This window comes from Scyliorhinus torazame, chromosome 14, assembly GCF_047496885.1.
Source record: "Scyliorhinus torazame isolate Kashiwa2021f chromosome 14, sScyTor2.1, whole genome shotgun sequence".
NCBI lineage: Eukaryota > Metazoa > Chordata > Chondrichthyes > Carcharhiniformes > Scyliorhinidae > Scyliorhinus > Scyliorhinus torazame.
Window position 1 is genome coordinate 164629448 of NC_092720.1, and position 27993 is coordinate 164657440.

Consider the following 27993-nt stretch of genomic DNA (forward strand, 5'->3'; position numbering starts at 1 on the left):
CGCATTACAGAGTGGTAGAAGTTAAGGTATGAAGGGACCTGGTATACCTCCGTACAGTGTTTCGCCTCGTCACATCGCAACTATTTACAAAATTTATTTACATTTCAGCATGAAGCAATTAGTCGATCAGGGACCGACCCTGGTCGTCCTCTGTGATCGTCGTAGCTTTGGTGGTAAGGCAGGCGGCGGCTCGGGCGTCTGTCGCTCCGGGAGCGTGGCTTCAGCTTCTTCGGCAGCTGCTTCATCACCTCTCGAGGAGACCGGTGGGAGAACCGATCCACCTGGGAAGGGGGCGGCTGTGGGGTGCGCCGGTGGGAAGTAGGGTGGGACTGGTGGTGGGGGTGTGTGTGGGGATCCAGCGGGCGCCAGGGAGACCGTATCCTGTCGGCCGTTGGGGTACGCCATGTAGGCGTACTGGGGGTTAGCGTGGATGAGATGGACCCTCTCGACCAATGGGTCCAATTTGTGCGCCCGCACGTGTTTGCGGAGCAGGATGGGTCCAGGAGCTGCCAGCCAGGTCGGGAGCGAGGTCCCAGAGGACTTCCTAGGGAAGACAAGGAGACGTTCGTGAGGTGTTTGGTTGATAGTGGTACACAGCAGTGACCGGATGGAGTGGAGGGAATCCGGGAGGACCTCCTGCCAGCGGGAGACTGGGAGATTCCTGGACCGTAGGGCCAGTAGGACGGTCTTCCAGACCGTTCCGTTCTCCCTCTCTACCTGTCCGTTTCCCCGGGGGTTGTAACTGGTCATCCTGCTCGAGGCAATGCCCTTGCTGAGCAGGAATTGACGCAGCTCGTCGCTCATAAAGGAGGACCCCCTATCGCTGTGTATGTAGGCGGGGAAACCGAACAGCGTAAATATACTGTGGAGGGCTTTTATGACGGTGGCTGCGGTCATGTCGGGGCAGAGGAAGGCGAATGGGAACCGGGAGTACTCGTCAATCACGTTCAGGAAGTACGTGTTGCGGTCGGTGGAAGGGAGGGGGCCTTTGAAGTCCATATAGAGGTGTTCAAAGGGACGGGAAGCCTTTATCAGGTACGCTTTCTCTGGCCTGTAAAAGTGCGGCTTGCACTCGGCGCAGATTTGGCAGTTCCTGGTGGCTCTCTTGACCTCCTCGATGGAGTAGGGCAGGTGCGGGTCTTGATGAAATGGAAGAATCGAGTGACCCCCCGGGTGGCAGAGGTCCTCGTGGAAGGCTCGGAGGCGGTCCACTTGTGCATTTGCACATGTTCCGCGGGATAGGGCATCAGGAGGCTCGTTTAGCTTCCCAGGACGATACAAGATCTTAGTTGTAGGTGGAGAGTTCGATCCTCCACCGTAAGATCTTGTCGTTTTTTATCTTGCCCCCGCTGTGCATTATTGAACATGAAAGCAACCGACCGTTGGTCAGTGAGGAGAGTAATGCCTCCAATGCCGCACAGCTTCTACTATGGCCTGGGCCTCCTTTTCAACTGAGGAATGGCGGATTTCTGATGCGTGGAAGGTGCATGAGAAGAAGGCCACGGGTCTGCCCGCTTGGTTGAGGGTGGCCGCCAGAGCTATGTCGGACGCGTCACTCTCGACCTGGAAAGGGAGGGACTCGTCGATGGCGTGCATCATGACCTTTGCAATGTCTGCTTTGATGTGGTTTAAGGCCTGGCGGGCCTCTGTCGACAGGGGAAAAACTGTGGATTGGATCGGCGGGCGGGCCTTGTCTGCATAGTTGGGGACCCACTGGGCATAATAAGAAAAAAACCGTAAGCAGCGTTTCAGGGCCTTGGAGCAGTGAGGGAGGGGGAACTCCATAAGGGGGTGCATGCGTTCAGGGTCTGGGCCTATAACTCCATTATGCACTACGTAGCCGAGGATGGCTAGGCAGTCAGTGCTGAACACGCATTTATCCTTGTTATCTGTGAGGTTAAGGATTTTTGCGGTATGGAGGAATTTTCGGAGGTTGGTGTCGTGGTCCTGCTGGTCGTGGCCGCAGATGGTGACATTATCAAGGTACGGGAATGTGGCCCGCAAACCGTACCGGTCAACCATTCAAAGAACAAAGAACAAAGAAATGTACAGCACAGGAACAGGCCCTTCGGCCCTCCAAGCCCATGCTGCCCGACTAAACTACAATCTTCTACACTTCCTGGGTCCGTATCCTTCTATTCCCATCCTATTCATATATTTGTCAAGAATACCATTCGGTCCATCTCTCGTTGGAAGACCGAGACTCCATTAGTGACACCGAAGGGAACCCTTAGGAAGTGGTAGAGCCACCCGTCTGCTTCGAAAACAGTGTATTTGCGGTCGCTAGGACGGATGGGGAGTTGGTGGTAGGCGGACTTTAGATCCACCTTGGAAAATACCTTGTATTGCGTGATCCTGTTGACCAGGTCGGATATGCGGGGAGAGGGTACGCATCAAGCTGCGTATATCTGTTGATGGTCTGGCTATAGTCTATGGCCATCCTATGCTTCTCCCCGGTCTTTACAACCACTACTTGAGCTCTCCAGGGGCTGTTGCTAGCCTCAATGACACCTTCCCTCAGTAATCGCTGGACCTCCGACCTAATAAAGGTCCGGTCCTGGGCACTGTACTGTCTGCTCCTGGTGGCGACGGGTTTGCAATCCGGGGTGAGGTTCGCAAACAGGGAAGACGGATCGACCTTGAGGGTCGCGAGGCCGCAGACAGTGGGGGGGGGGGGGGGGGGGGGGGGGGGGGGCGGGTATAGGGCCGCCGAATTTGAAAGTTAGGCTTTGGAGGTTGCACTGAAAATCTAACCCTAGGAGTGTGGCAGCGCAGAGGTGGGGAAGAACATAGAGCCGGTAGTTTTTAAACTCCCTTCCCTGGACCGTGAGATTCACTACGCAAAACCCCTTGATGAGACCCGGAGGCCAGGGAGATTTTTTGGTTAACGGGGTGAACGGGGAGAGAACAGCGCCTTACCGTGTCGGGGTGTATGAAGTTCTCCGTGCTCCCAGAGTCGATCAGACAGGACGTCTCAGGCCCATTGATGAGCACTGTTGTCGTTGCAGTCGAGAGTGTTCGGGGCCATGACTGGTCCAGAGTCACCGAGGCTAGTCGTGGCAGCAGTTGGATGTTCCCTTCGGGCGGTGTGTGGTCATCCGAATTGGGGTCTTGAGAGTCCAGCCAAGATGGTGGTGCCCACTGGTCGCACATGGCTGTGGGTGTACAAGATGGTGGCACCCATCCATCGCACGTGGTGTCTGAGAGACAAGATGGCAGCGCCCGGAGGCCACACATGGTCCTGGCGGAGGAAGATGGCGGCGCCCGTTGGCCGCACGGGGCCTGTGCAGAGGGTTGTGGTGGCGGTCCGTATTCGCCTCCTGGGACCGCAGCGACCGCCCGGGCCTGGCATACCGCCACGAAGTGGTCCTTTTTGCCGCATCCATTGCAGAAGGATGAGCGGGCCGGACAGCACTGTCGGGGGTGCTTGGCTTGCCCGCAAAAATAGCAGCGGGGCCCCCCTGGGGCTGCCAGGCTGTCTCGCAGCACAGGCTTGTGAGGGAGGGGGAATGGGAGATGCATCGGGGTCGGCTGCGGGGGGGGGGGGGTTCCACACTGCCCAGGAGACTGCCGCGCGGTCAGGGACGTAGGCGCGGGCGTTTCGGGAGGCTACATCCAGGGAGCTGGCAAGGTTCCGTGCCTCCTTGAGGCCTAGTGTCTCTTTCTCCAGCAATCGCTGGCGGATTTGGGAGGACAGCATACCTGCATCGAAAGCGTCCCGGATCAAAAGTTCTGTGTGGTTGCTCGCCGAAACTTGCGGGCAGCTGCAGTTTCTCCCCAACACCATCGTCGGGCGAATATAGTGTCCTTTCAGCAGATCCATTAGACCATAAGACATAGGAGCGGAAGTAAGGCCATTCAGCCCATCGAGTCCACTCCACCATTCAATCATGGCTGATTTCAACTCCATTTACCCACTCTCTCTCCATAGCCCTTAATTCCTCGAGAAATCAAGAATTTATCAACTTCTGTCTTAAAGACACTCAACGTCCCGGCCTCCATCGCCCTCTGTGGCAATGAATTCCACAGACCCACCACTCTCTGGCTGAAGAAATTTCTCCTCATCTCTGTTCTAAAGTGACTCCCTTTTATTCTAAGGCTGATGCCCCCAGGTCCTAGTCTCCCCTGCTAATGGAAACAACTTCCCTACGTCCACTCTATCTAAGCCATTCATTATCTTGTAAGTTTCTATTAGATCTCCCCTCAACCTCCTAAACTCCAATGAATATAATCCCAGGATTCTCAGACGTTCATCGTATGTTAGGCCTACCATTCCTGGGATCATCCGTGTGAATCTCCGCTGGACCCGCTCCAGTGCCAGTATGTCCTTCCTGAGGTGTGGGGCCCAAAATTGCTCACAGTATTCTAAATGGGGCCTAACTAGTGCTTTATAAAGCTTCAGAAGTACATCCCTGCTTTTATATTCCAAGCCTCTTGAGATAAATGACAACATTGCATTTGCTTTCTTAATTACGGTCTCAACCTGCAAGTTTACCTTTAGAGAATCCTGGACTAGGACTCCCAAGTCCCTTTGCACTTCAGCATTATGAATTTTGTCACCGTTTAGAAAATAGGCCATGCCTCTATTTTTTCCAAAGTGCAAGACCTCACACTTGCCCACGTTGAATTTCATCAGCCATTTCTTGGACCACTCTCCGAAACTGTCTAAATCTTTCTGCAGCCTCCCCACCTCCTCCATACTACCTGCCCCTCCACCTATCTTTGTATCATCGACAAACTTAGCCAGAATGCCCCCAGTCCCGTCATCTAGATCGTTAATATATAAAGAGAACAGCTGTGGCCCCAACACTGAACCCTGAGGGACACCACTCGTCACCGGTTGCCATTCCGAAAAATAACCTTTTATCCCAACTCTCTGCCTTCTGCCTGACAGCCAATCATCAATCCATGTTAGTACCTTGCCTCGAATACCATGGGCCCTTATTTTACTCCATTGCGGCCTCAAAGTCGTCCACATCCTCGATGAGGGTGTAGATCTCTGGGCTCACCCTCGAGTGCAGAATTTGTAGTTTCTGGTCTTCCGTGGGTGTGTTTTCGGCCATCCCGAGATATCCGTTGAAGCACGCCAGCCAGTGCTTGAAGGTTGCCGCTGAGTTTGCCGCGACAGGGCTGAGTTGCAGACACTCCAGCTTGATTCGGAGCTCCATTCTTTAAAATCTAGTGCAATAAATTGATGCTCGATCAATAACTCCAGAAGCAAGATTGGAGACAATTGAAGGCTTTATTACACTAGATGTTTCCCCCAGCAGCGCAGGTACAGAAGGCAGCTGCTGGGGCGACACGGGCTCTTATACCCCGCCTTGCTGGGCGGAGCCAGCAGACAGGCTTACCAACGAGAACAGAGTACCTTCTACACCAATGGTCTTCTGGCATTACAGAGTACCGTAATACCTCTAATACTGACTACCATAAATATCTATCTCATGTCCACAAAATCCCTTCTCTGATAAACAAATACCTGACTCTTCCTCGGACCAAACTCACTGCCCAAGGCAAGAGTGTGACTGTTGCTCCGCTTGTTCCTGGCCGCTGCCTAATCTGTCTCTTGCAAAGTGGTAATGGAATAGAACATGGAAGCTGTGTTGGCAACAAACTGAGGAAGGAGCAGTGCTCTGAAAGCTAGTGTTTGAAACAAACCAGTTGGACTTTAACCTGTGTTGTAAGACTTCTTACTGTGCTCGCCCCAGTCCAACGCCGGCATCTCCACATCATGGCAACAAACGCAGCCTATTATCTCACCCCATCAGCACAGAGACAGACCATTCGGCCCATCTGCTTTCTATCGGAGTTTATGCTTCACATGAGCCTTCTTCCATCCTATTTTATCTCACACCATTAGCAGATCCTTTTATTTCTTTCTCCCTCATTTACTTACCTGGTTTCCCACCAAACACATCAAAACTCTTTGCCACAATTATTCCCTGTGGGAGCAAGTTACACATTCTAAACTTTCCCTTGGGAAAGAAGATTCTCCTGAATATCTACATAGATTTAATATTTTTTTTAAATAAATTTTTAGAGTACCCAATCATTTTTTCCAATTAAGGGGCAATGTAGAGTAGCCAATCCACCTAGTCTGCACATCTTTGGGTTGTGGGGACGAAACCCACGCTAACACAGGGAGAATGTGCAAACTCCACACGGACAGTGACCCAGAGTACTTAGATTTAATATTGACCATCTTATATTTCTGGACCCCAGTTTTGGACTCCCCCACACAAGTGAGAACATCTCCCCATTTCATCATTTTAAAGATTTCTATGATGAACCTCCTCAGCCGTCTCCTTCCTAGGGAAACGCGTGTCAGCCTGTTCAGTCTTTTCTGATAGTTGCATCTCTCATCCCAATTTTTTTGCACCTTGTCCAGTTCCTTTCTGTCCTTTATCAACATGTTGATCTGAACTGTGCACAGCTCTCCAAGTGTGGTCTAAACAAGGTTCTAGACAATTTCAGCATCTCTGCTCTGCTTTTCAATTCGATTCCTCCAAAAATGGAAAACATAAAAATTGGTACAGGAGGCCATTTGGCTCTTCGAGCTTGCTTTGCCATTCACTATGATCATGAGTGATCGACCAAATCAATAGTCTAATCCTGCTTTGTTCCCGTATCCTTTGATCCCCTTCGCCCCAAGTGCTATATCTAACTGCTTCTTGAAATGTTGCCTGGTATGGAGGGCATTAGCCATGAGGAGAGGTTGAATAAACTCGGTTTGTTCTCACTGGAACGAAGGAGGTTGAGGGGCGACCTGATAGAGGTGTACAAAATTATGAGGGGCATAGACAGAGTGGATAGTCAGAGGCATTTCCCCGGGGTAGAGGGGTCAATTACTAGGGGGCATAGGTTTAAGGTGAGAGGGGCAAGGTTTAGAGTAGATGTACGAGGCAAGTTTTTTACGCAGAGGGTAGTGGGTGCCTGGAACTCTCTACCGGAGGAGGTGGTGGAAGCAGGGACGATAGTGACATTCAACGGGCATCTTGACAAATACATGAATAGAATGGGAATAGAGGGATACGGACCCAGGAAGTGTAGAAGATTGTAGTTTAGTCGGGCAGCATGGTCGGCACGGGCTTGGAGGGCCGAAGGGCCTGTTCCTGTGCTGTACATTTCTTTGTTCTTTGAAATCATACAACGTTTTAGCCTCAACTACTTTCTGTGGTAACGAATTCCACAGGCTCATCACTCGCTGGTTGAAGAAATTTCTCCTAATTTCAGACCTAAATGTTCTACCCCGTATCTTCAGACTGTGACCCCTGGTTCTGGACACCCCCACTATCAGGAACATCCTTCTTGCATTTACCCTGTCTCGTCCTGTTAAGAGTTAAGACCGCAGTTGTTATAGCCTGACGGGAGGCTACAGATTTGGACTATTAGGTTCCCCGTGGCCTTACCTCAATATGATCTAACCAAACTGGGAAGGGGGGGTCGGGCGAAACCCTTAACCAGGGGGGCCCTGGCACATAAAAACTGCAGGCCGGGCTTGGGAGACCCTTTGGGGAGCAGTTTGTGTAGTTAAGTAAGTCTTATTAAACCTTTTTGTTCCAGTCCAACATTGCTTTCTCGTGGCCACTTGCCTGGAACTTATACTAGCAACGAAGGTAAAGTGGAGTTGCAAGAGGTGCCTTTTACTCAGGCCCACTTCGAAAAGACGTCAGGAGGCGTCCGACCAAGCAGCGGATATGCTGCTTATTGGGAAGTGGGAGGCATTTGACACCGACTTCCTGGACCGTCTGAAAAAGCTTGCCACATTTGGTTCAACACCAGCAGAGTCACTGAGGGACCAACCTGATGGGATGCAGCAACCCAGAAGTGCCTGCTGGCCAAAGGCAGCTAGAATCACTTCATCCAGAGAAAGTGCGAAGCAAGGGGTACAGGAGCTGCAGAGGATGGCCGTTGTGAGTCAGCACACATTCGACCACATTTGATCCGGTATCCAACAGTTGGAGCTACGGGGTCCGGACTCCAGGTTGGCAACATACACGGGACAACCATTGGCGATTGTGGGTACCTCACTGGTCCCCGTGGAGTATGAGCAACATTCCGCAAATCTGCCATTTATGGCAGCCCGAGAGACGGTGCCCAGCTTGCTGGGGCGTAGTTGGCTGAAGATCCTCCGGTTAGACTGCCTTCAAGTGTGCCAGATGTACCCTGATGGCCAAATTTACGGACGTGTTTAAAAGCACTTGGCTACTATCCAGGGGACCGCCGCCAAGATTTTCGTGGACCCTCCCAGTATTTCCACGCCCACCCTTTCCCACCCGGTACAGCTCACAGATTGGATGGCACCGATAGTGCCAGTGATGAAGCCGGATGATACAGTGAGGTTGTGCGGAACCGCGCCTCCTGTTTGGACTGATGTCCAGTACCCCGATCGAAGACCTGTATGCATGGCTCAGTGGATGGACGCACTTTCACAAAATTTGACATGAGCCGCCCGAGCGGGTGGTACAAACTTTCAAGAGGAAGCAGGCCCCTTGTTCACCGGAGACCTATTTGGCCTGTTTTTTGTTTTATTGCAGGATCACGCCATTTATTACAAGGCCACCACAGGGGTAGCGCCTTCCAAACTGCTGATGGGCCGACGGCTGCACACTAAATTGAGCCTCATGTACCTGATATTGGCAGAAATGTCTGCAGCAGGCAGGAACGCCCCAACTCGAGACGAACCAGTCCCGTCCGGGAATTCGCCATTGCCAATGCGGTCTACGTGCGTAATTTCGCTGAAAGTGCCTTAAGGGTCCCGTAGATTGTGATGAAATGGTCCAGACCAATCTCATATTCGGTACGAGCACAGGGGAAAGAATCAAACAAGCATGTGGAATACTACCGAGGCTGTGCCCAGGAGGTACTCGAAAGTTGCCCGGAGGTTTCAAGGCCAGTGGTGCCTCTTCTGACACAGCAACCGTTACCATCTCCTGACGTGTGCATACCTCATGACCTGGAGAGGCAGGAAGCCGATTCCTCGGACCCGGAGTCTGACGTGGAAACACAGCCGACCAAATTCACCGCGGATTCAGTGGCAGTCTCTGGTCCCAGTGAGCAAGTGCCACTCTCCAGTGCGTTACACACCTCCAGATCTGACACAGCGGATGCCTGAAAGGCAGGCCAGGGTAAAACAGACTGAGGACCAGGCCCCTCCAGCTCTAGTTGAGTTATAATTGCGGGGCGGGGGGGGGGGGGGTTATAACCCAACCGGATGGCACAGGGTTTGGACCATTACGTTTCCTGTGGCCTCATCTGAATATGATTTTCCTTGATGTGGGGAGAGGGGGTGGGGCGGTGCAAACCCTTAACCAGGGCAGCCATGGAACATAAAAACCCCGGGAGACCTTCGGGGTGGTAGTGTGTGTAGTTAAGTAATTCTTATTAAATCTTTTTGTTCCAATCCAATATCGCTTCCTCGTGGTCCCTTGCCTGGATCTCGCATCAGTGTTAATGGTTGATTTTTTAAACAAAATGCCCTTGTCCTTGGCACTTTTAATGATTGATGAATCTGTAGTTCTGTCCTTGCACAACTTGGTAATATTACCTTTGGTCCTCCCTAACCTCTCCAATTGAAATAAATTGTCCACATGAAGTCATGAAGACAAACTATTGTTATTTTCAAAGTTCCATCAAATTAGCCCATAGTTTCCACTTCCCTAAAGTGCAAACAGCCAGCTCTTGGAATCCAATGGGGCAAAATACTGTGAATGCTGGAAATGTGACAGAGGTTCAGAAAATGCTGGAAATGCTCAGGACAAGAAACATCTGTGGAGAGAGACCAACCTCTCTGCAGCCTTTGACATGCCCGACCACACTATCCTCCTCCTGCAACTCTTCTGTGTTGTCCAGTCAGTGGGACTGCTCTGAGTTGTGGCACTTTTTCCTCTTCAGTTGTATGCAGAGAATCTGCTGCAATCTTCCCACCGCCATCGCTCTGGTTCCTACCAAGGGTCAGTCTCTGCTTTTCAATTCAATTCAGCCGCTCGGCCTCGCGCTTCCTCACATTCCAACTGCCGAACGCTGGGCGCCAACCGCTGCTGTGCGCGGCAGAACTACAACCCCCATCAGGCACCGCGGTCAGGCTCTCCCCTGATTCCATACTGCCGCTCCTCACTGCGCAGACTCCGACGCCAGCTGCTGCATGGGTAATGTGGCTGCGCAGAATGATTGACATGCGGATTGCTGCCGAGACGACTATCCTCTGTCTCTGATTGGCTGTGAGAGCCGTCAATCAGAGCTGAGCTATTTGATTGGCCGTGTGCTGGATATTGTGTGCTTATTGGAAGTATTTCCCTTCTGATTTACAGGCTGAGTTTTGTTGATGGCGTATTGCTGAAGATCAGAAGGTGAGGTGTAATTATCTGTTAGAGGCAGAGACACATTTATTGAAATGTATTTTAACGTCTTCTTGAAAGATTTTGCCTTAAGGCCTCGGCCTTTCCCAGAAGCCTGGGCTTGGATTTGATCGTTTAGCCCAGTGCTGTGTCTGAGAGCTGAATTTGGGATGTGCAGTCTGAGTCAGTGCAGTGTATCTAATTTCCCAGGATAAACCAGAACCCTTCAATCAGCTCCACTGAAGCAATGTTTTCCTCAGCTTCCAGTACTTGCTGCCCAGTGTGTTTTCTTCAAATTATTTGGGAAAATGTTTAAGATCTCCATTGAATTAACATATCTGCTGAGTGTTTTTATATTTAACACATACTCGGTGGGCAAAACTGATCAAGTGAATTGATAGCCCATTTTACGCTCCATCCAACTGTCTTTTCCATTGTCCTCACAGTGAAATGAAAATCGCTTACTGTCACAAGTAGGCTTCAAATGAAGTTACTGTGAAAAGCCCCTAGTCGCCACATTCCAGTGCCTGTTCGGGGAGGCTGTTATGGGAATCGAACCGTGCTGCTGGCCTGCTTTCAAAACCAGCGATTTAGCCCTGTGCTAAACAGCCCTGTGACAGTGACAGTGAAGCTGAGGGTCTGGATGGAGGAAAGAAAGTAGCCACCTTGTTTGCTCCTGATCACTGTCTGTGCTGGAAACAGAGGGTGTGTGACATTCAACTGAGGAAAAAGAAAAGACTTTTATCTGATTCCCCACTCGGGGGAATAGCAGACTGATATTCGCTGTGGAACCAGCCCCTTCAGCAAAGGAGGAGAGGGAGTTGGAGGAAATCATGTTTCCTTTTCCTGTTTTACAGAAGGATTGCACCGTACTACACCAGAGAATACAGAGAGGATAGACACTGCAGATAGATCCTGACCATCACCCAAGGAACCTCTGCACAACTGTGGGAAGACATCCAGTCCCTTCACAGCATTGCTCTACACAAAGAAGGTTGGACAGTGAAACCGTCCTTCAGGAATCGGTCATGTCAGGGGAGCTTCAACATATCAAATCTGAAACTGGCCAGTGGTGTGGAACCTTCCATCAGAAGCAACCTTTTCAAAGGTTTAGCAGTTGGTAATCAGTCAGGGTGAGGCTGGGAAGAAGTGTAAGTGGGCTCCAAGTGTGGTGAGAGCTTCAATCATTCATCAAGCCTCATGAACCACTGATTCATTCCTACAGGTGAGAGGCTGTTCCAAGAGTGAGGTGTGTGAGGACAGCTCCACAGGCTCAATTATACTAGCTGTAACCACAAGAACAGCCACATGGAAGACAAACTGTTGAAGTGTGAGTTCTGTGACAGATCATTCACGTATTCATCCCACTTTCGTATCCACCAACTCACTCACACTGGAGAGAAACCATTCACTTGTGAGGTTTGCAACAAATCATTTTCACAGTCATCCCAACTCCATAGACACAAACGCATTCACACAGGGGAAAAGCCGTATCGCTGTGATGTGTGTGAGAAAGCTTTCACACAGTTATCGAACCTCCAGGTCCATCAGAGGATCCACACAGGGAAGAAACCTTTCAAGTGTGCGTTTTGTGATAAAGCTTTCCCAACATCAACAGAGTTCTTGATACACCAGAGCGTTCACACAGGGGAGAATCCCTTCAGATGTGAGTTATGTTACCGAGCCTTCACACGTTCATCAGCGCTCGCACAACACCGACGTATTCACACTGGGGAGAAACCATTCACCTGTGAAAAGTGCAATAAATCATTCTCCCAGTCATCAACCCTCCGTGAACATCAACGCACTCACACCGGGGAGAAACCATTCAAGTGTGAAGTGTGTAAGAAATCATTCTCGCAGTCATCGAACCTCCGTGAACACCAACGGCTTCACACAGGGGAGAAGCCGTTCAAGTGCGAGGTGTGTAATAAGAGTTTTGCACAATTACCAGGCCTGGTGAGTCACCGGCGCATTCACACTGGGGAGAAGCCGTTCAAGTGTGAGGTGTGTAATAAGGGCTTTGCACAATTACCAGGCCTGTTGAAGCACCGGCGCATTCACAGGGGAGAAGGTAACCTTCAGGTGTGAGGTGTGTAATAAGGACTTTAGCAGTTATGGGACATGTTGGATCACCGTCACAGTCGCACAACGGGGAAAACAAATGAAATGTGTCACTGAGCCTTACAGTCAGCAACGCTTATGTGACATTGAGACATCCACACTGAGGAAAGTATGTTTCAGTGTGAGTTGTATGACAAAGACTTCACTCAGTCAGCATGGGTGAGGATTTCAACAGCAGATGGACTAATGCAGGCATGGGTAGAAATGGGCAATGTGAGAGGGGGAAATGGGTGATCTTTGTGCTGGCAAGGGTATGGGGTTGGAAGCTCAGCTGAAGGTTGAAGAGGATGACACTGACCAATTGTTGGAGATGTGAGTGCAGAGGGCAATCAAGAAGAATTTAATGTAGAACCTGGAGTCATCCCTTGAGCCTGTTACACCATTCAATTAGATCATGGCTGATCTGAATCTTAACTCTTGTCTACCTACCTTGGCTCTGTAACCCTTAATTCCCTTGAGTAACAATAAACCCAGCAATCTCGGTTTTGAAATGTTCAATTTACCTCCAACATCAACAGATTTTTATGGGGATAAAGTTCCAGATTTCCAGTTCCCTTTTTGTGAAAAAGTGTTTGCTGACATCGCCCCTGAACAGCCGAGCTCTAATTTTAATGCTGTGTCCCCTTGTTCTGGACTCTCCCATCAGAGAAATAGTTTCTCGCTAACTACTCTATCAACTTGTTTAATCATCTTAAACACCTCAATTAAATTACCCTATAATTTTCAAAATTCAAGGCAATGCCAGCTCAGTCTGTTCAACCTGTCCCCATAATTTCACACTTTTAACCCCAGGAACATTCTGGTGAATCTACACTTCACTCCCTCCAAGGACCGTATGTCCTTCCTGAAGTGTGGTGCCCAGAACTGAACTCAGTTCTCCAGATAGGGTGTAAACAGGGCTCTACAGCTGGAGCAGAACTTCCACCAGGCCTCAGTTGGTTTTTGGGAGGAGAAGTTGTGGGTTATCTTTTCTTTGCAGGTTGGTCCTGGAGAAACCAGCAGTTTTGACAGAGGAGAGCAAGACCATAAGTGCTTGATGTGGTCCAGTCAGATATGACGATGGAGGGCTAAACCAATTGTGTACGAGATACACTCAAATCTTCACCCCTTGGACTTGAGAAGAGAGTAAAGGTAATTTTGGGAACAAGGGTGTAGAAGGTGGTTATGTGGGAGTGTCTAAACCAGATTGAGAGCTACAGAATCATTCTGGTGAATGGAGGGTCAAAGGGCAGAGAGTTGGGAATTAGAAAAACTTCTCCATTACCGTGGGGGGGGGGTCTTCCAGGAATGGAAACTAATTGATCCATGGACCCACATGACCACTGAATCTCTGTAATCGTTGGTAGGTTTGTATGATGGGATGAACTCCATCCTGTGGCACTAAAGTTCAGTGTCATTTCTGACCATTGGGAGCCAGGTTAAAACACAGGGTTATAAAGAAACATCTGTCTGTAATATTCTGAGAGAGTTTTCCCTGATGGGAATGTGTGTGTATTAGTGAAGTGAGCCAGCTCTCTGGAGTGGTTATGGGGTAAAATCAGACCCTGCTTTAGTTGGTGATGTGAATTATAGGCAGATCCTCATCAGGGGGGCAGCACGGTGGCGCCGTGGTAGCACTGCAGTCTCTCGGCGCTGAGGTCCCAGGTTCTGGGTCACTGTCCGTGTGGAGTTTGCACATTCACCACGTGTTTGCATGGGTTTCGCCCCCACAACCCAAAGATGTGCAGGGCAGGTGGATTGGCCACGCTAAATTGTCCCTTAATTGGAAAAAATGAATTGGGTACTCTACATTTTTTTTTTTAAAAGATCCTCATCAGGCGATGGGTGTTTGACTAATACCATGGGTAATGTTTACACTCTCCTGTCTGGGTGGACTACTATCCCGAGTGTGATGAGGGAGTAGGGGTGAGTCTCTACAGACCTGAGTTCCCTCAGCCCATCATACCTCAATGTAATAACGGTGCGAAATAGTTCATCTTGCACTCTTCCAAGATTCATTTCATGTTCTGGGAAAGATCTTGGGTCATTTTCAAATGCATTGTTATTTTAGTTGATTCAAAGTTTTGCCTAAGCGGAACATTGTGTTGTTTTCTGTCTGCTGTTTTGTCAATCTTATGAAAAGATTTATAGCTCACAATAAATTCATTTTTTCAAACTGAAACCAAACTACTTCTTTTGTCAGCATGCTGCATTCCTATTCACTGAAACACAGTGAATAGGAGCCAACAGTAAGATGTTGCCCCTCCTGGATGAGGGTCAAAACTGACATATCACACACACAGGTATTCTTGAATCAAGTTTACTTTATTCGGATCAAATGTGTGACACAGACTCTTATGCAGTTAATCATTGTCACACAGACTTTACTTAAAACAAATCACACAGACAGGGTGGCAAGGTGGTGCAATGGTTAGCACTGCTGCCTCACGGCACCGAGGACCCAGGTTTGATCCCAGCCCTGGGTCACTGTCCGTGTGGAGTTTGCATATTCTCCCCGTGTCTGCATATTCTCCCCGTGTCTGCATGGGTCTCGCCCCCACAACCCAAAGATGTGCAGGGTAGGTGGCCATGCTAAATTACCCCTTAATTAGAAAATAAAATAATTAGGTACTTTAAATTGTAAGTATCCCACAGACTTTAACTCAATAGGTAACTCTCAGACTTTAACTCAATAATTATCACACAGAGTATAATGTTGGTAAATGTGAGGTCATCCATTTAGGTAGGAAAAACAGTAAAATGGACCATTATTGAAATGGTAAAATATTGCAGCATGCAGCTGTGCAGAGGGACCTGGATGTCCTTGTGCATGAATCACAAAAAGTTGGCTTGCAGCTGCAACAGGTAATTAAAAAGGCAAATCGAATTTTGTCCTTCATTGCTAGAGGAATGGAGTTTAAAAACAGGGAGGTTATGTTGCAGCTGTATAGGGTGCTGGTGAGGCCACATCTGGAGTACAGTTTTAGTCTCCTTGGGGAGAAAGGATGTACTGGTACTGGAGGGAGTGCAGAGGAGATTCACGAGGTTGATTCCAGAGTTGAGAGGATTTACTTATGAGGAGAGACTGAGTAGACTGAGACTAAACTCATTGGAATTTAGAAGAATGAGGTGGGCTCTGATAGAAACATATAAAATTATGAAGAGAACAGTTAAGATAGAAGCAGGGAGGTTGTTTCCACTGGTGGCTGAAACTAAACTAGGGGGCATAGCCTCAAAATAAGGGGGAGCAGATTTAGGACTGAGTTGAGGAGGAACCTCTTCATCCATGGAATTCCCTGCCCAGTGAAGCAGTTGAGGCTACCTCGTTGAATGTTTTTAAGGGAAAGATAGATAGAATTTTGAAAAGTAAAGGAATTATGGGTTACAGTGAGCGGACGGGTAAGTGGAGCCGAGTCCACAAAAAGATCAGCCATGATCTTATTGAATGGCGAAGCAGGCTCAAGGGGCCAGATAGCCTACTCCTGCTCCTAGTTATTATGCTCATTGCTGCCTCTCAGCGGCAGGGACCCGGGTTCGATTCCAACCTTGGGTAATTGTCTGTGTGGAGTTTGCACATTCTCCCACTGTCTGCGTGGGTTTCCTCCAGGTACTCTGGTTTCCTCCCATAGTCCAAGGATGTGCAGATTAGGTGGATTGGCCATGCTAAATTGCCCCTTAGGGTGGGGTTGCAGGAATAAGGTGGCGGATTGGGCCGAGGTAGGGTGTTGGTGCAGACTCAATAGGCTGAAGGGCCTTCATCTGCACTGTAGGGATTCTTGATTCTATGAATCGGGTGGTCCACGATTGGGCTTTGCTCCATAAATTAAATTGTGCTAGTCTGGTGAATGGGGTCAAATCTTACTTGCAGAAATTGGATAACTTCCCCCTGTCCTTGGTGGGCATGGTCCTGAGGTTTTTAGTTCTTTTTCAATGTTTTTCACTTTTCTCCCAAAAAACGTTTTTGTCAGAGTTAACAAATGAGTGTCCTCTTTCATTTGGGTGGTTAACACCCCAAGGATCCCCAGGGTGTTTATCCAGAGGGATAGACAGTCAGCTTTCCCCAATTTGTTATTTTATCATCGCGCAGCCAATATTGAGAAAGTACTGGGATGGCTTAGTGACCTGAGTTCCGTATGGGGGCAAATAGAGGCGCGAGTTCTTGTCAGGGCTCTAGTTTGGGTGTTTTAGTAACTGCCTCACTTCCGTTCTCTCCTACAATGTTTTCTTTGAATCCAGTGATGATTTCCATCCTGAGAATCTGGAAGCAGTTCAGGCAGTATTTTAAATTTATTTTTCAAATTTTTAAAAATTCTCATTTTCCACATTTTCATCAAATACACAAAAAAGGACAACCAACAAGCGCAGCGGCGGTTGCCGTCCAGCATTCGGCAGTTGGAATGTGAGGAAGCGCGAGCCCGAGTGGCTGAATCGAATTGAAAAGCAGAGACTGACCCTTGGTAGGAACCAGAGCGATGGCGGTGGGAAGATTCACCATTGCAGCAGATTCTCTGCATACAGCTGAAGAGGAAAAAGTGCCACAACTCAGAGCAGTCCTGCTGACTGGACAACACAGAAGAGTTGCAGGAGGAGGATAGTGTGGTCGGGCATGTCAAAGGCTGCAGAGAGGTTGCTTCTCTCTCCACAGATGTTTCCTGACCTGAGCATTTTCTGAATCTCTATCACAATTTCCAACATTCATAGTATTTGCCAAGAGCTGGCTGTGTGCACTTTAGGGAAGTGGAGACTATGGGCTGATTTGATGGAGCTTTGAAAATAACAACACTGTCTTCATGGCTTCCATGTGGACAAATTATTTCAATTGGGGAGTTTAGGGAGGACCAAAGGTCATATTCGCAAGTTGTGCAAGGGCAGAACTACAGATTCATCAATCAATAAAAGTAACAAAGCAGCTCAACAATAACACTGGGGTCCATTTTTGGAGGAATAGAATTGAAAAGCAGAGAACGATGTTGAACTTGTTTTAAAATTTACGTACCAAATTCTTGTTTTTCCAATTAAGGGGCAATTTAGGATGGCCAATTTACCTACCCTGCATACCTTTTTGGGTTGCGGGGGTGAGGCCCACACAGACATGGGGAGAATGTGCAAACTCCACATGGAGAGTGACCCGGGGCCGGGATCGAACCCGGGTCCTCGGCGCTGAGGCAACAATGCTAACCACTGCACCACTGTGCTGCCCCTGAAGTAATGTTGAACTTGTCTCGAACCAGATTTGGAGGACTGCACGGTTCAGATCACCATATTGAAAAAGGATAGAAAGGAACTGGAGAATGTGCAAATAACATTGATAAGGATGTTATTGAGAGATTGTAACTATCATGAAAGATTGAAACAGGCTGACACTCTTTTCCCGAGAAACAAGAAGGCTGAGGGGGAACGTCATAGCTATCTTTAAAATTATGAATTATAAAATTAAGAATTTGGGGTAAATGGAGAGAAGATGTTGCCACTTGTGTGGGTAAGTCCGAAAATAGGGTCCAGAAGTAAAGACGGTCAAGAATAAATCCAATTTAAAAATTCAGGAGAAACATCTTTCCCAAGAGAATAATTGGAATGTGGAACTTGCTCCCACAGGAAATGTTTGAGGCAAATAGTTTTGATAAATTTGATGGGAAGCCAGGTAAGTAGATGAGGGAGAAATTAATAGAAAGATCAGATAGGGTGAGGTAAAATAGGTTGGGAGAAAGATCATGTGGGTGGCATGGTGGCACAGTGATTAGCACTGCTGCCTCACAGCTCCAGGGTCCCGGGTTCAATTCCGGCCTCCGGTGACTGTCTGTGTGGAGCTTGCACTTTCTCCCCGTGTCTGTGTGGGTTTCCTCCGGGTTCTGCGGTTTCCTCCCACAGTCCAAAGGTGGATTGGCCACGCTAAATTGTCCCTTAATGACCAAAAGGTTAGGTCGAGTTATTGGGTTATGGGGCTGGGTGGAGTCGTGGGCTTAAATAGGGTGCTCTTTCCAAGGGCCAGTGATGGGTCGAATGGCCTGCGCAGTAAATTCTATAAGTACCAGCAGAAAGCAGGTGGGCCGAATGGTCTGATTCTGTCCTTTAAAAACTAGAATCAAAACACAAAGTACTGGATATGCTCAGCAAGTCAAGACAGCATTGGCGTCTGCCTGCCCCTTCATTTTATTTTCGCAGAGTTGGTCATTTGAGTCCCAGTCACTCCCAAGCAAGAGGCGGATCCAAGCACAATTTCCACTCTGAGCCACTTTCTGAATAATGGAGTCACTCGCCAAACACAGTTGGAGTCACAGTGTAAATCTATAATTTACAGAGTCGCTCCGTGAGTAAGAGAGTCACTCTCCAAGCACTGGTACAATGTCAGCTCCCTACTGTCTGCTCTGTTCCCCACTGCCTTCTCTGTTCCCCACTGCCTTCTCTGTTTCTCCCTCAACACCCCCTCTCCTGTTACCTTCCCCTGTTACTTTACCTTTCACATGATGTGGGTGCCACTGACTTCGCCAGCATTTATTATCCTGTCCTAATTGCCCTGGAGAAGGTGATGGTGAGCTGTCTTCTTGAACTGCTGCAGTTCACATAGTGTAGATACACCCAGTGTTGTGGGAATTCCAGGATTATGACCCAGGGACAGTGAAGGAACAGTGATATATTTCTGAGTCAGGATGGTGAGTGGCTTGGAGTGGAGTTACAGGTGGTGGCACCCACTGCTGTAACAATTCCTCTTTTGATCTGCTGCCAAACACATCCGAGGCTACACATCCCACACTGATGTTGTCAGTTTGAAAGCCTCCGAGGATAAAGAATGCTGTTCCCACACTAGAAATCTCTGTCAACGTTTACCAGGGGAACTGAGACTGCAGCTGCAATAAGTGAGGTTTTATTCAGATGAGACAATGACAAGTTTAAATCCCCACCTGAGCTGCTGCTCAAAGTCGCCTCCGTTTCCCCGGTCAGTTTCCCAAACTTCAGGAAACTCCTGTTCCTGCAGAAATATTTGGATTGTCTGTGAGAGACGTCAATCAGAGAGCCCACCCACTCTGCCCATTCTCTCCTCTTCCTCTACCACAGCTGCTTCACTTCCTGAAGGGACTCCAAACCAAGTCAGGAGATGGTGAGTGAAGGAGCAGAATTTAGAAGAATTACATTGCACAATATCCACAATAATGTTCAGGCAGTCTGACTATCCTGTGGGCAATCAGGTGTGGAAATGCCCCCTTTTTTTTCTCTTTAAAGTACCCAGTTTTTTTTCCAATTAAGGGCAATTTAGCATGGCCAATCCACCTACTCTGCATCTCTTTGGGTTCTGGGGGTGAGACCTGCAGACACGGGGAGAATGTTCAAACTCCACACGGACGGTGACCCGGGCCCGTATTAAGAGTCCTCGGCACTGTGAGACAATAGTGCTAACCACTGCGCCACCCGGCAATGACCTTTATGCTGTGTACGAAGATCCATCTGAGAGACCTATTTACTTGGTGCTTTGTGCTGAACTGTTTTATTGGCTGTGTGTTGGATATTGAGTGTGTTCATTGGAAGCATTTCCCTTCTGATTTACAGGCTGAGTTTTGTTGATGGGTCATTGCTGAATATGAGAAGGTGAGGTGTCATTATCTGGGAGGGGCAGAGACACATTTATTGAAATATCTTAATGTCTTAGGCCATGGCCTTTCCCAGAAGCCTGGGCTTCAATTTGATAGTTTTGCCCAGTGCTGTGTGTGAGAGCTGAATTTGGGATGTGCAGTCTGAGTGAGTGCAGTGTATCTATTTTCCCAGGATAAACCAGAACCCTTCAATCAGCTGCACTGAAGAAATATTTTCCTCAACTTCTGGCAATTCTTGCTCAGTGTGTTTTCTTCAAATAATTTGGGAAAATAAGGGGAGAAATTTCAAAATGTCCATCGAATTAAACACACACTTGAAGGGTAAAATTGCTCTTTGCCAGCACGACACAAGCTTGTAGTGAATTGATTGCCCATTTTACACTCTGCCCGACTGTCTTTTCCGTTACCCTCACAGTGCCTGGGAAGATTAGGATCTGGCTGGGGGAAAGAAACTAGCCACATTGTCTGCTCCTGATCACTATCCAGTATCCCTATTGGAAACCGAGGGTGTGTGATAGTCAAGTGAGGAAAATGAAAGGACTTTTATCTGATTCCCACTGGGGACTGGCAGACTGGCACACACTGGAACAGTCTCTAACTGAGGAGTCAGTCCCTTCAGCAAAGGAGGAGAGGGAGTTGGAAGAAATCATGTTTCCTTTTCCTGATTTACAGAATAATTGTGCCATACTGCACCAGAGAATACAGAGAGGATAGACACCGCAGTGAGATCCTGACCATCACCCATGGAACAACAGCACAACTGTGGGAAGCTATCCAGTCCCTTCACAGCATTGCTCAACACAGAAGATTGGGCAGTGAAACCATCATCTGGAAATCGGTCGGGTCAGGGGTGCTTTGCCATCTCATCAGATCTGAAACAGGTCAGTGGTGTGGAACCTGCCATCAGAAGCAACCTTTGCCAAGGTTTGATTGTGGCCGATCGATCAGTCAATCAGGGTGAGGCTTTGAAGGAGTGTGATTGGACTCCAAGTAAGAGCTTCAGTAATTCATCGAGCCTCATGAACCACTGGCATTGCTACAGAGGAGAGACTGGTCTAGTGTGAGGTGAGCTCCACAGGCTCACAACATGTCTGAAGACACAAGATGCACCTTTTAAGAACCACTGGTAAGCAAGGGCAGCCATATGGAAGAGCAACAATTCATGTGTGAGGTGTCTATTGAAGCTTTTGTGACATTTCCTAGCCTTCTGAAACATCAGAGGATTGACCCTTTCAGATACAAGGTGAGTGAGGTGACTTTCGTCGATTCCTCCAATCTCCAGAGACACCAGACCATTCTTACAGTAGAGAAACCATTCACATGTGAAGTGTGCAACAAATCATTTTGTGACTGTTCACACACCAATGCACTCACACAGGGGAGAAACTATTCACATGTGAGGTCTGTGACAAATCATTCTCACAATCATCGATCCTGTGTGAACAGCAATGTATTCACACCAGAGAGAAACCATTCACTGCTGAGGTCTGCGACAAATCATTTGCGCAGTCAGCGAAACTCCACACACACCAACGCATTCACACAGGGTAGAAAAAGTTTCAAGTGTGAGGTGTGTAACAAATCGTTCTCTGAGTCATCGAAACTTCTGCTCCATCAGACAGTCCACACAGGGGAGAAACCGTTCGCATGTGTGGTGTGTAATAAATCCTTCCAATGGCGTCAGAACCTCCGGTACACCAACGTATTCACACTGGGGAAAATCATTCACGTGCAAGGTGTGTGACAAATCATTCACACAGTTAACAAACCTTTGTGCACACCAAAGCATTCACACCAGGGAGGGACCGTTCAGATGTAAGGTATGTGATAAATCATTCTCGCGGTCATCAAGCCTCCATGACCACCAGCACATTCACACAGGGAAGAGACCGTTCACGTGCGAGGTGTGCAACAAATCTTTCTCAGATTCATCAGTGCTCTACGGACACCGACGCATTCACACTGGGGAGAAACCTTTCATGTGTGAAGTTTGTGACATTTTCATGATCAACAGACCTCCGAGTCCACCATCGCATTCACATGGGAGAAACCATTCACACGGGAGAAACCATTCACATGTGAGATGTGCAACAGATGATTCTCATGATCATCAGAGCTCTGCTGACACCAACGCATTCACGCGGGAGAAACCATTTCCTTGTGAGATGTGTATGACAAATTCTTCTCCGAGTCATCGCACCTTTGCACGCACCAATGTATTCACACTGGGGAGAAACCATTCACATGTCGGGTTGTGACAAATTGCTCTCACGGCCAGCGGGCCTCCGCATACAACAAGGCACTCTCAGAAGGGAGAAACTATTCCCTTACGAGTTGTGTGATAAATCATTCTCTCAGTCGCGAACCCTCGGTGCACACCAGCCCATTCACATGGATGTACCCAACAAAGCCTTCACAAAATTTTCAACGCTCCTGGTCCTGATGTGATGAGTGCAACAAATCATTCCTAGTCATCTATTTTTTATTCTTACATGGGACATAAGCATCGCTGGCTGAGCCAACATTTATTGCCCATCTCTAATTGCCCTTGAGGGAGCAATTCAGAGTTAACCAGACTGAGTCACATGTAGGCCAGACCAGATGAGGATGAACGATTTCATTCCCTAAAAGACATTAGTGAACCAGATAATTTTTTTAGCGCTAAGAGCAACACGTGGAATAACAGTGTCCTTCGCATTTACCAGGACCTAAGCCAGGAGGTGGCCAGGTGGCGAGCAGCCTTTAAACAAGTTAAGGAGGTGTTATTCAAAAAGCACGTGAAGTTTGGTCTGCTCTTCCCGGCCAGTCTTTGGGTTATGCATCAGGGCCAACCCCACTACTTCTCCGAGCCCGAAGAAGCGATAGACTTTGTGAGGGATCAGGGGCTGGTCTCAAAAAAAGTACCCACGGACGCAAACTGGGGTCCGTGAATTACTGTTTGAAGGGACGCCTACTGTGCCTGGACTGCTGGTTGACTGTTTACTGCTTCAAAGGTGCCTTGTGGTGTATTTTTAGTGAGCAGTTTTTGCCTCTCTCCCCTCGTATGGTCTTTTTTCTTTTTTCTGTTGTTTCTTTTTATTTTCTCTTTTTTTCTGGTGTGGTGGGTACCTTTTGTTGGGCTCCCTGAGTGCGCTGGAGCCTGTATTGTAACAAAAGGGTGGCCGGTCAGCAATGGGGATTAAAGATGTTGATTGGGGGCTTTTGTTTCATTTATGTCTATGGTTTTTATGTTTGTTTCGGATGGGGGATGTACGGGTACTGGGTTATTGCGGTGTTATTTTTTTTCTCTTTTTTTTTTAGTGCTCAGAAAGGGACGTGGGTTAACACTTGCGTGTACACAGCTGGAACTGTATTGTACCTGGAGCAGCCTCGCGGTGCTGTTCGATGTTTACATCTTGTTTGATCTTTCCCATCTTAGTGAGACTGCTCCAGTGGGTCGGGGTGGGGGATGAGGTCGGGGAAACAATGGGAGTGAGAAAAGGAGGCACCGGAGCGATGAGTCACCGGGCTAGCAGATTGGCTAGTCAAGGGAGTCAGGTGGGGGGGGAGAATACAGCCAGTGGGTGGCAGGGGTGGGGTTATGGGGGGGGGAGTTATTTTGCTGACGGGATCTGAAGTAGGTAATGGAAAGGAGGTTGGGGTGGGGCGAGCCAAGAATGGCACGGCGCATGGGCCGGAGGCGGGCCCAAGAAAGGTTATGGCTGACCAGTGGTGGGGGGGTGGGGGGGGTTGTGCCCCCCAACCAGGCTGATCACCTGGAATGTCAGGGGAACTAAATGGGCCAATTAAAAGTGCATGTGTGTTCGCGCATTTGCGGGCTCTGAAGGCGGATGGAATTATGTTGCAGGAGACACATCTGAAAGTGTCTGACCAGACTAGGCTAAGGAAGGGCTGGATCAGCCAGGTCTTCCACTCGGACTTGAATTCTAAGTCCAGGGGGGGTAGCAATTATGATCAATAAGTGGTTTCAATTTGAGGCGGAGGGCGTAGTCGTAGACGGCAGGGCAGATTCCTTATGGTAAGGAGAAAGCTGGAGGGGAGAAGAGTGTTGCTGGTGAACATACATGCGCCGAACTGGGACGACGTTGACTTTATCAAAAGAGTGCTGGGGAAGATCCCGGACCTAGACTCGCGTAAGTTGGTAATGGGGGGGAGGAACTTTAATACGGTCCTTGACCCGGGTCTGGACCGGTCATGTCCCAGAACTGGTAGACTCCCAGCAATGGCAAGGGAGCTGAAAGGGTTCATGGAGCAAATGGGGGCTGTGGACCCATGGGGAGCCAGACAGCCGACGGGAAGGGGCTACTTGTTTTATTCGCATGTTCATAAAGTATATTCTAGGATTGATTTTTTAAATCTTGAGCAGGGACTATGTAGGGGAGGTAAAGAATACGGAATACTCGGCAATCACTATCTCGGACCATGCCCCGCACTGGGTGGACCTGCAGGTCGGGGGGGCGAATTACCAACGCCTGCAATGGAGGTTAGACGTAGGACTGTTGTCGGAGGAGGGGATATGTGACAGACTTCGGAAGTGTATGCAAAATTACTTGCAGGTGAATGATACGGGGGAGGTTTCAGCGGCGACCCTGTGGGAGGCGCTGAAGGCAGTAGTGAGGGGGGAGCTGATCTCAATTCAGGGTCAGGGTGGACAGAGCAGAAATGGACTTGGGGAAATTCACCGGATAGACGAGCATGCGGGGTCCCCGGGGTGGACCTACTCAGGGAGAGATGGAGATTGCAGGCGGAACTGGGAGTGCTATCCACGAGTAGGGCCGTGGAACAACTTAGGAAGACGAGGGGAGTGGTGTATGAGCATGGGGAGAAGGCCAGCAGATTGCTAGCGCAGCAACTCAGGAAGAGGGAGGCGGCCAGGGAAATAAGTAGAGTGGTTGATGGGGAGGGGAGCAGAGTGGAGGACCCGGCAGGACTGAATAAGGCATTTCGGGACTTCTATAGTAAGCTGTACACTTCAGAACCTCCAGAAGAGCCGGAGGAGATGAAAAGGTTCCTGGATGGACTAACCTTCCCAAAAGTTGGCAGGGGACTAGTGGACGGGCTGGGGACCCCGATTAGAGCGGAGGAGGTATTGGGGGGCCTAAAGGCCATGCAGTCGGGGAAAGACCCAGGGCTGGATGGATACTCAGTAGAGTTTTACAAGACGTTCTCGGAGATAGTGGGACTGGTCCTGACAAGAGTTTTTAATGAGGCAAGGGACAGAGGGACCCAGCCGCCGCCGACGTCGCAAGCCACCATCTCGCTAATATTGAAGCGGACAAGGACCCGGAAGGCTGCAGGTCATACAGGCCAATCTCCCTGATCAATGTGGATGCCAAGCTCCTGGCGATTAGAATTGAGGACTGCGTACCGGAGGTGATTGGGGACAATCAGACAGGGTTTGTGAAAGGCAGGCAGCTGACCGCTGACTTGAGAAGATTGCTTAATGTGATCATGATGCCCCTGACGGGCAAGGAGGTGGAGGTAGTGGTGGCAATGAACGCTGAGAAGGCCTTCGACCGGGTGGAGTGGGGCTATTTGTGGGAGGTGCTTGGACAGTTTGGGTTCGGGGAGGGACTGGTTAATTGGGTCAGACTATTGCACCAGGCCCCAAAAGCTAGGGTTAGGACGAACAGGATAATGTCAGATTATTTCAGACTACATCGCGGGACCAGACAGGGGTGCCCACTCTCCCCGTTGCTGTTCGCGCTGGCCATAGAGCCGATGGCGAGAGCTGCGAAGGGGTGGAAGGGAATGACTAGGTGGGGGGGTGGAACATAGGGTCTCTCTCTATGTGGACGGCCTGCTCCTGTACGTGTCGGACCAACTGGCCGGGATGGAAAATATACTGGAAACATTGAGGAAGTTCGGCCAGTTTTCAGGGTACAAATTAAATATGGCCAAGAGTGAGATGTTTGTGGTGCAGGGAAGGGGCCAGGAGAATAGACTGAAGGAGCTGGCATTTAGGCTGGTGGAGGAAAGTTTCCGGTACTTGGGGATACAGGCGGCACGAGACTGGGGCAGGTTGATTTGACTACAGTGGTGGAACAAATGAAGAGGGAGTTTCGGAGATGGGATACACTCCCGCTGTCACTGGCGGGGAGGGTGCAGACTGTAAAGATGACAATCCTCCCTAGATTTCTGTTCATCTTCCAGTGCCTCCCGATCTTTATCCCACGGTCCTTCTTCAAAAGGACTGGCAAAATCATCATGAGCTTTGTCTGGGCGGGAAAATCCCCGCGGGTGAAGAAGGCGATGCTTGAAAGGAACCGCAGTGAGGGGGGGACTGGCATTGTCGAGTCTGATCAACTGCTACTGGGTGGCTAACATAGCCATGATAAGGAAGTGGATGGTGGGTACGGGGTCTATCTGGGAGCGGGTGGAGGCGGCTTCGTGCAGGGGCACCAGTTTGGCAGCCCTGGTCACGGCTCCCCTACCGCTGTCGCCGGCCAGGTACTCCGCCAGCTCAGTAATGGGGGCGGCCCTGCGGATATGGGGCCAGTGGAGGAGGCATGTAGGGGGGGTGGGTGTGTCTGTCTGGGCTCCAATATGTGATAACCATCGATTCGCCCCCGGGAACATGGAGGGTTTTGAACATGGCGGCGGGCAGGGGTGGGGTAGGTGGGCGATATGTTCCTGGAGGGGAGCTTTGCGAGTTTGAGGGGCTTGGAGGAGAAATTTGGGCTGGTAAGGGGAAATGATTTTAGGTACTTACAGATGCGGGACTTTGTACGCAGACAGGTCCCATCCTTCCCACGCCTCCCGCCAATAGGGATCCAGGACAGAATAGTCTCTAGAGGAGAAGGAGGAGAGGGTAGAGTCTCGGAGATCTACAAGGTGCTGATGAAGGGGGAAGAGTCCCAGACGGAGGAACTGAAACTCAAATAGGAGGAGGAGCTTGGCGGGGAGATGGAGGACGGGCTGTGGGCGGAAGCCCTGAGTAGGATAAACTCAACCGCAACATGTGCCAGGCTCGGCCTGATTCAATTCAATTTAAGGTCGTTCACTGGGCCCACATGACGGTAGCTCGGATGAGCAAATTCTTTAGGGTAGAGGACAAGTGCGCTAGATGCGCAGGAGGACCAGCGAACCATGTCCACATGTTTTGGGCATGTCCTAAGCTTAGGGGATACTGGGAGGGATTTGCAAGGGTCATGTTCCGGGTGCTGAAAACAAGGACGGTGATGAGTCCAGGGGTGGTTTCGGAAGACCCGGGAGTCCAGGGGGAGAAAGAGGCAGATGTTCTGGCCTTTGCTTCCCTAATAGCCCGGCGGCGAATACTGCTGGCATGGAGGGACTCAACACCCCCGAAGACCGAACTATGGCTTTCGGACATGTCAAGTTTTCTGGGTATGGACTTCCGGGTGCGGCGATGACCAGCTAAGTCGCACGTTTCGGCAGCTCCCGGTGGAACGGACTTTTGGGCTCTTGATAGGAGCCCCAACGGCAATTTTAACGGCTGAAAACACCGTGCGGTAAACTAGAAGGGTGTTCCCCCTGGACACGGATGGAAAAAGGAGAGGAAAGTGGCCGAATTGCAGCGGATCCTTTGGAACAACGGCAAGGAAGGCAAGCAGAAACCAAGATGGCGTCGGAAGGTGGCGGTTTCATATGGGGCCCTGAACAACAAGAGTTTTTGAAACGCTGCGTGGAGGAGATAAAAAAGGAAATGAAGAAAGAGTTGTTGGCCCCGATATTACAGGCGATTGAAGGGCTGAAAGAGGAACAAAAGACCCAGGAGCAGGAGCTTCGGGTCGTGAAGGCGAAAGCAGCAGAGAATGAGAACGATATACAGGGCCTGGTGGTGAAATCGGAGATACAGGAGGCACACCAGAAACGATCTGTGGAGAGGTTGGAGGCACTGGAAAATAACGCAAGGAGGAACAACTTGAGGATTCTTGGCCTTCCTGAAGGTGTGGAGGGGGCGGACGTCGGGGCATATGTGAGCACGATGCTGCACTCGTTAATGG

General features: G+C 49.4%; 1 protein-coding gene across 2 annotated transcripts; it reads left to right on the forward strand.

Moving 5' to 3' along the window:
- The first annotated feature begins 10232 nt into the window (after positions 1-10232).
- Positions 10233-14627, forward strand: LOC140390133 (uncharacterized). Of its 2 annotated transcripts, none has more exons than XM_072475063.1 (2): positions 10233-10349; positions 11195-14627. In XM_072475063.1, exon 2 carries the CDS (start codon positions 11646-11648, stop codon positions 12426-12428), a length of 783 nt encoding a protein of 260 aa, XP_072331164.1. In that variant the 5' UTR covers positions 10233-10349; positions 11195-11645; the 3' UTR covers positions 12429-14627. The 2 variants fall into 2 exon arrangements, with proteins under 2 accessions (XP_072331164.1, XP_072331163.1); XM_072475062.1 differs by having other exon boundaries at positions 10252-10349; positions 10784-14627.
- The last annotated feature ends 13366 nt before the right edge of the window (positions 14628-27993 follow it).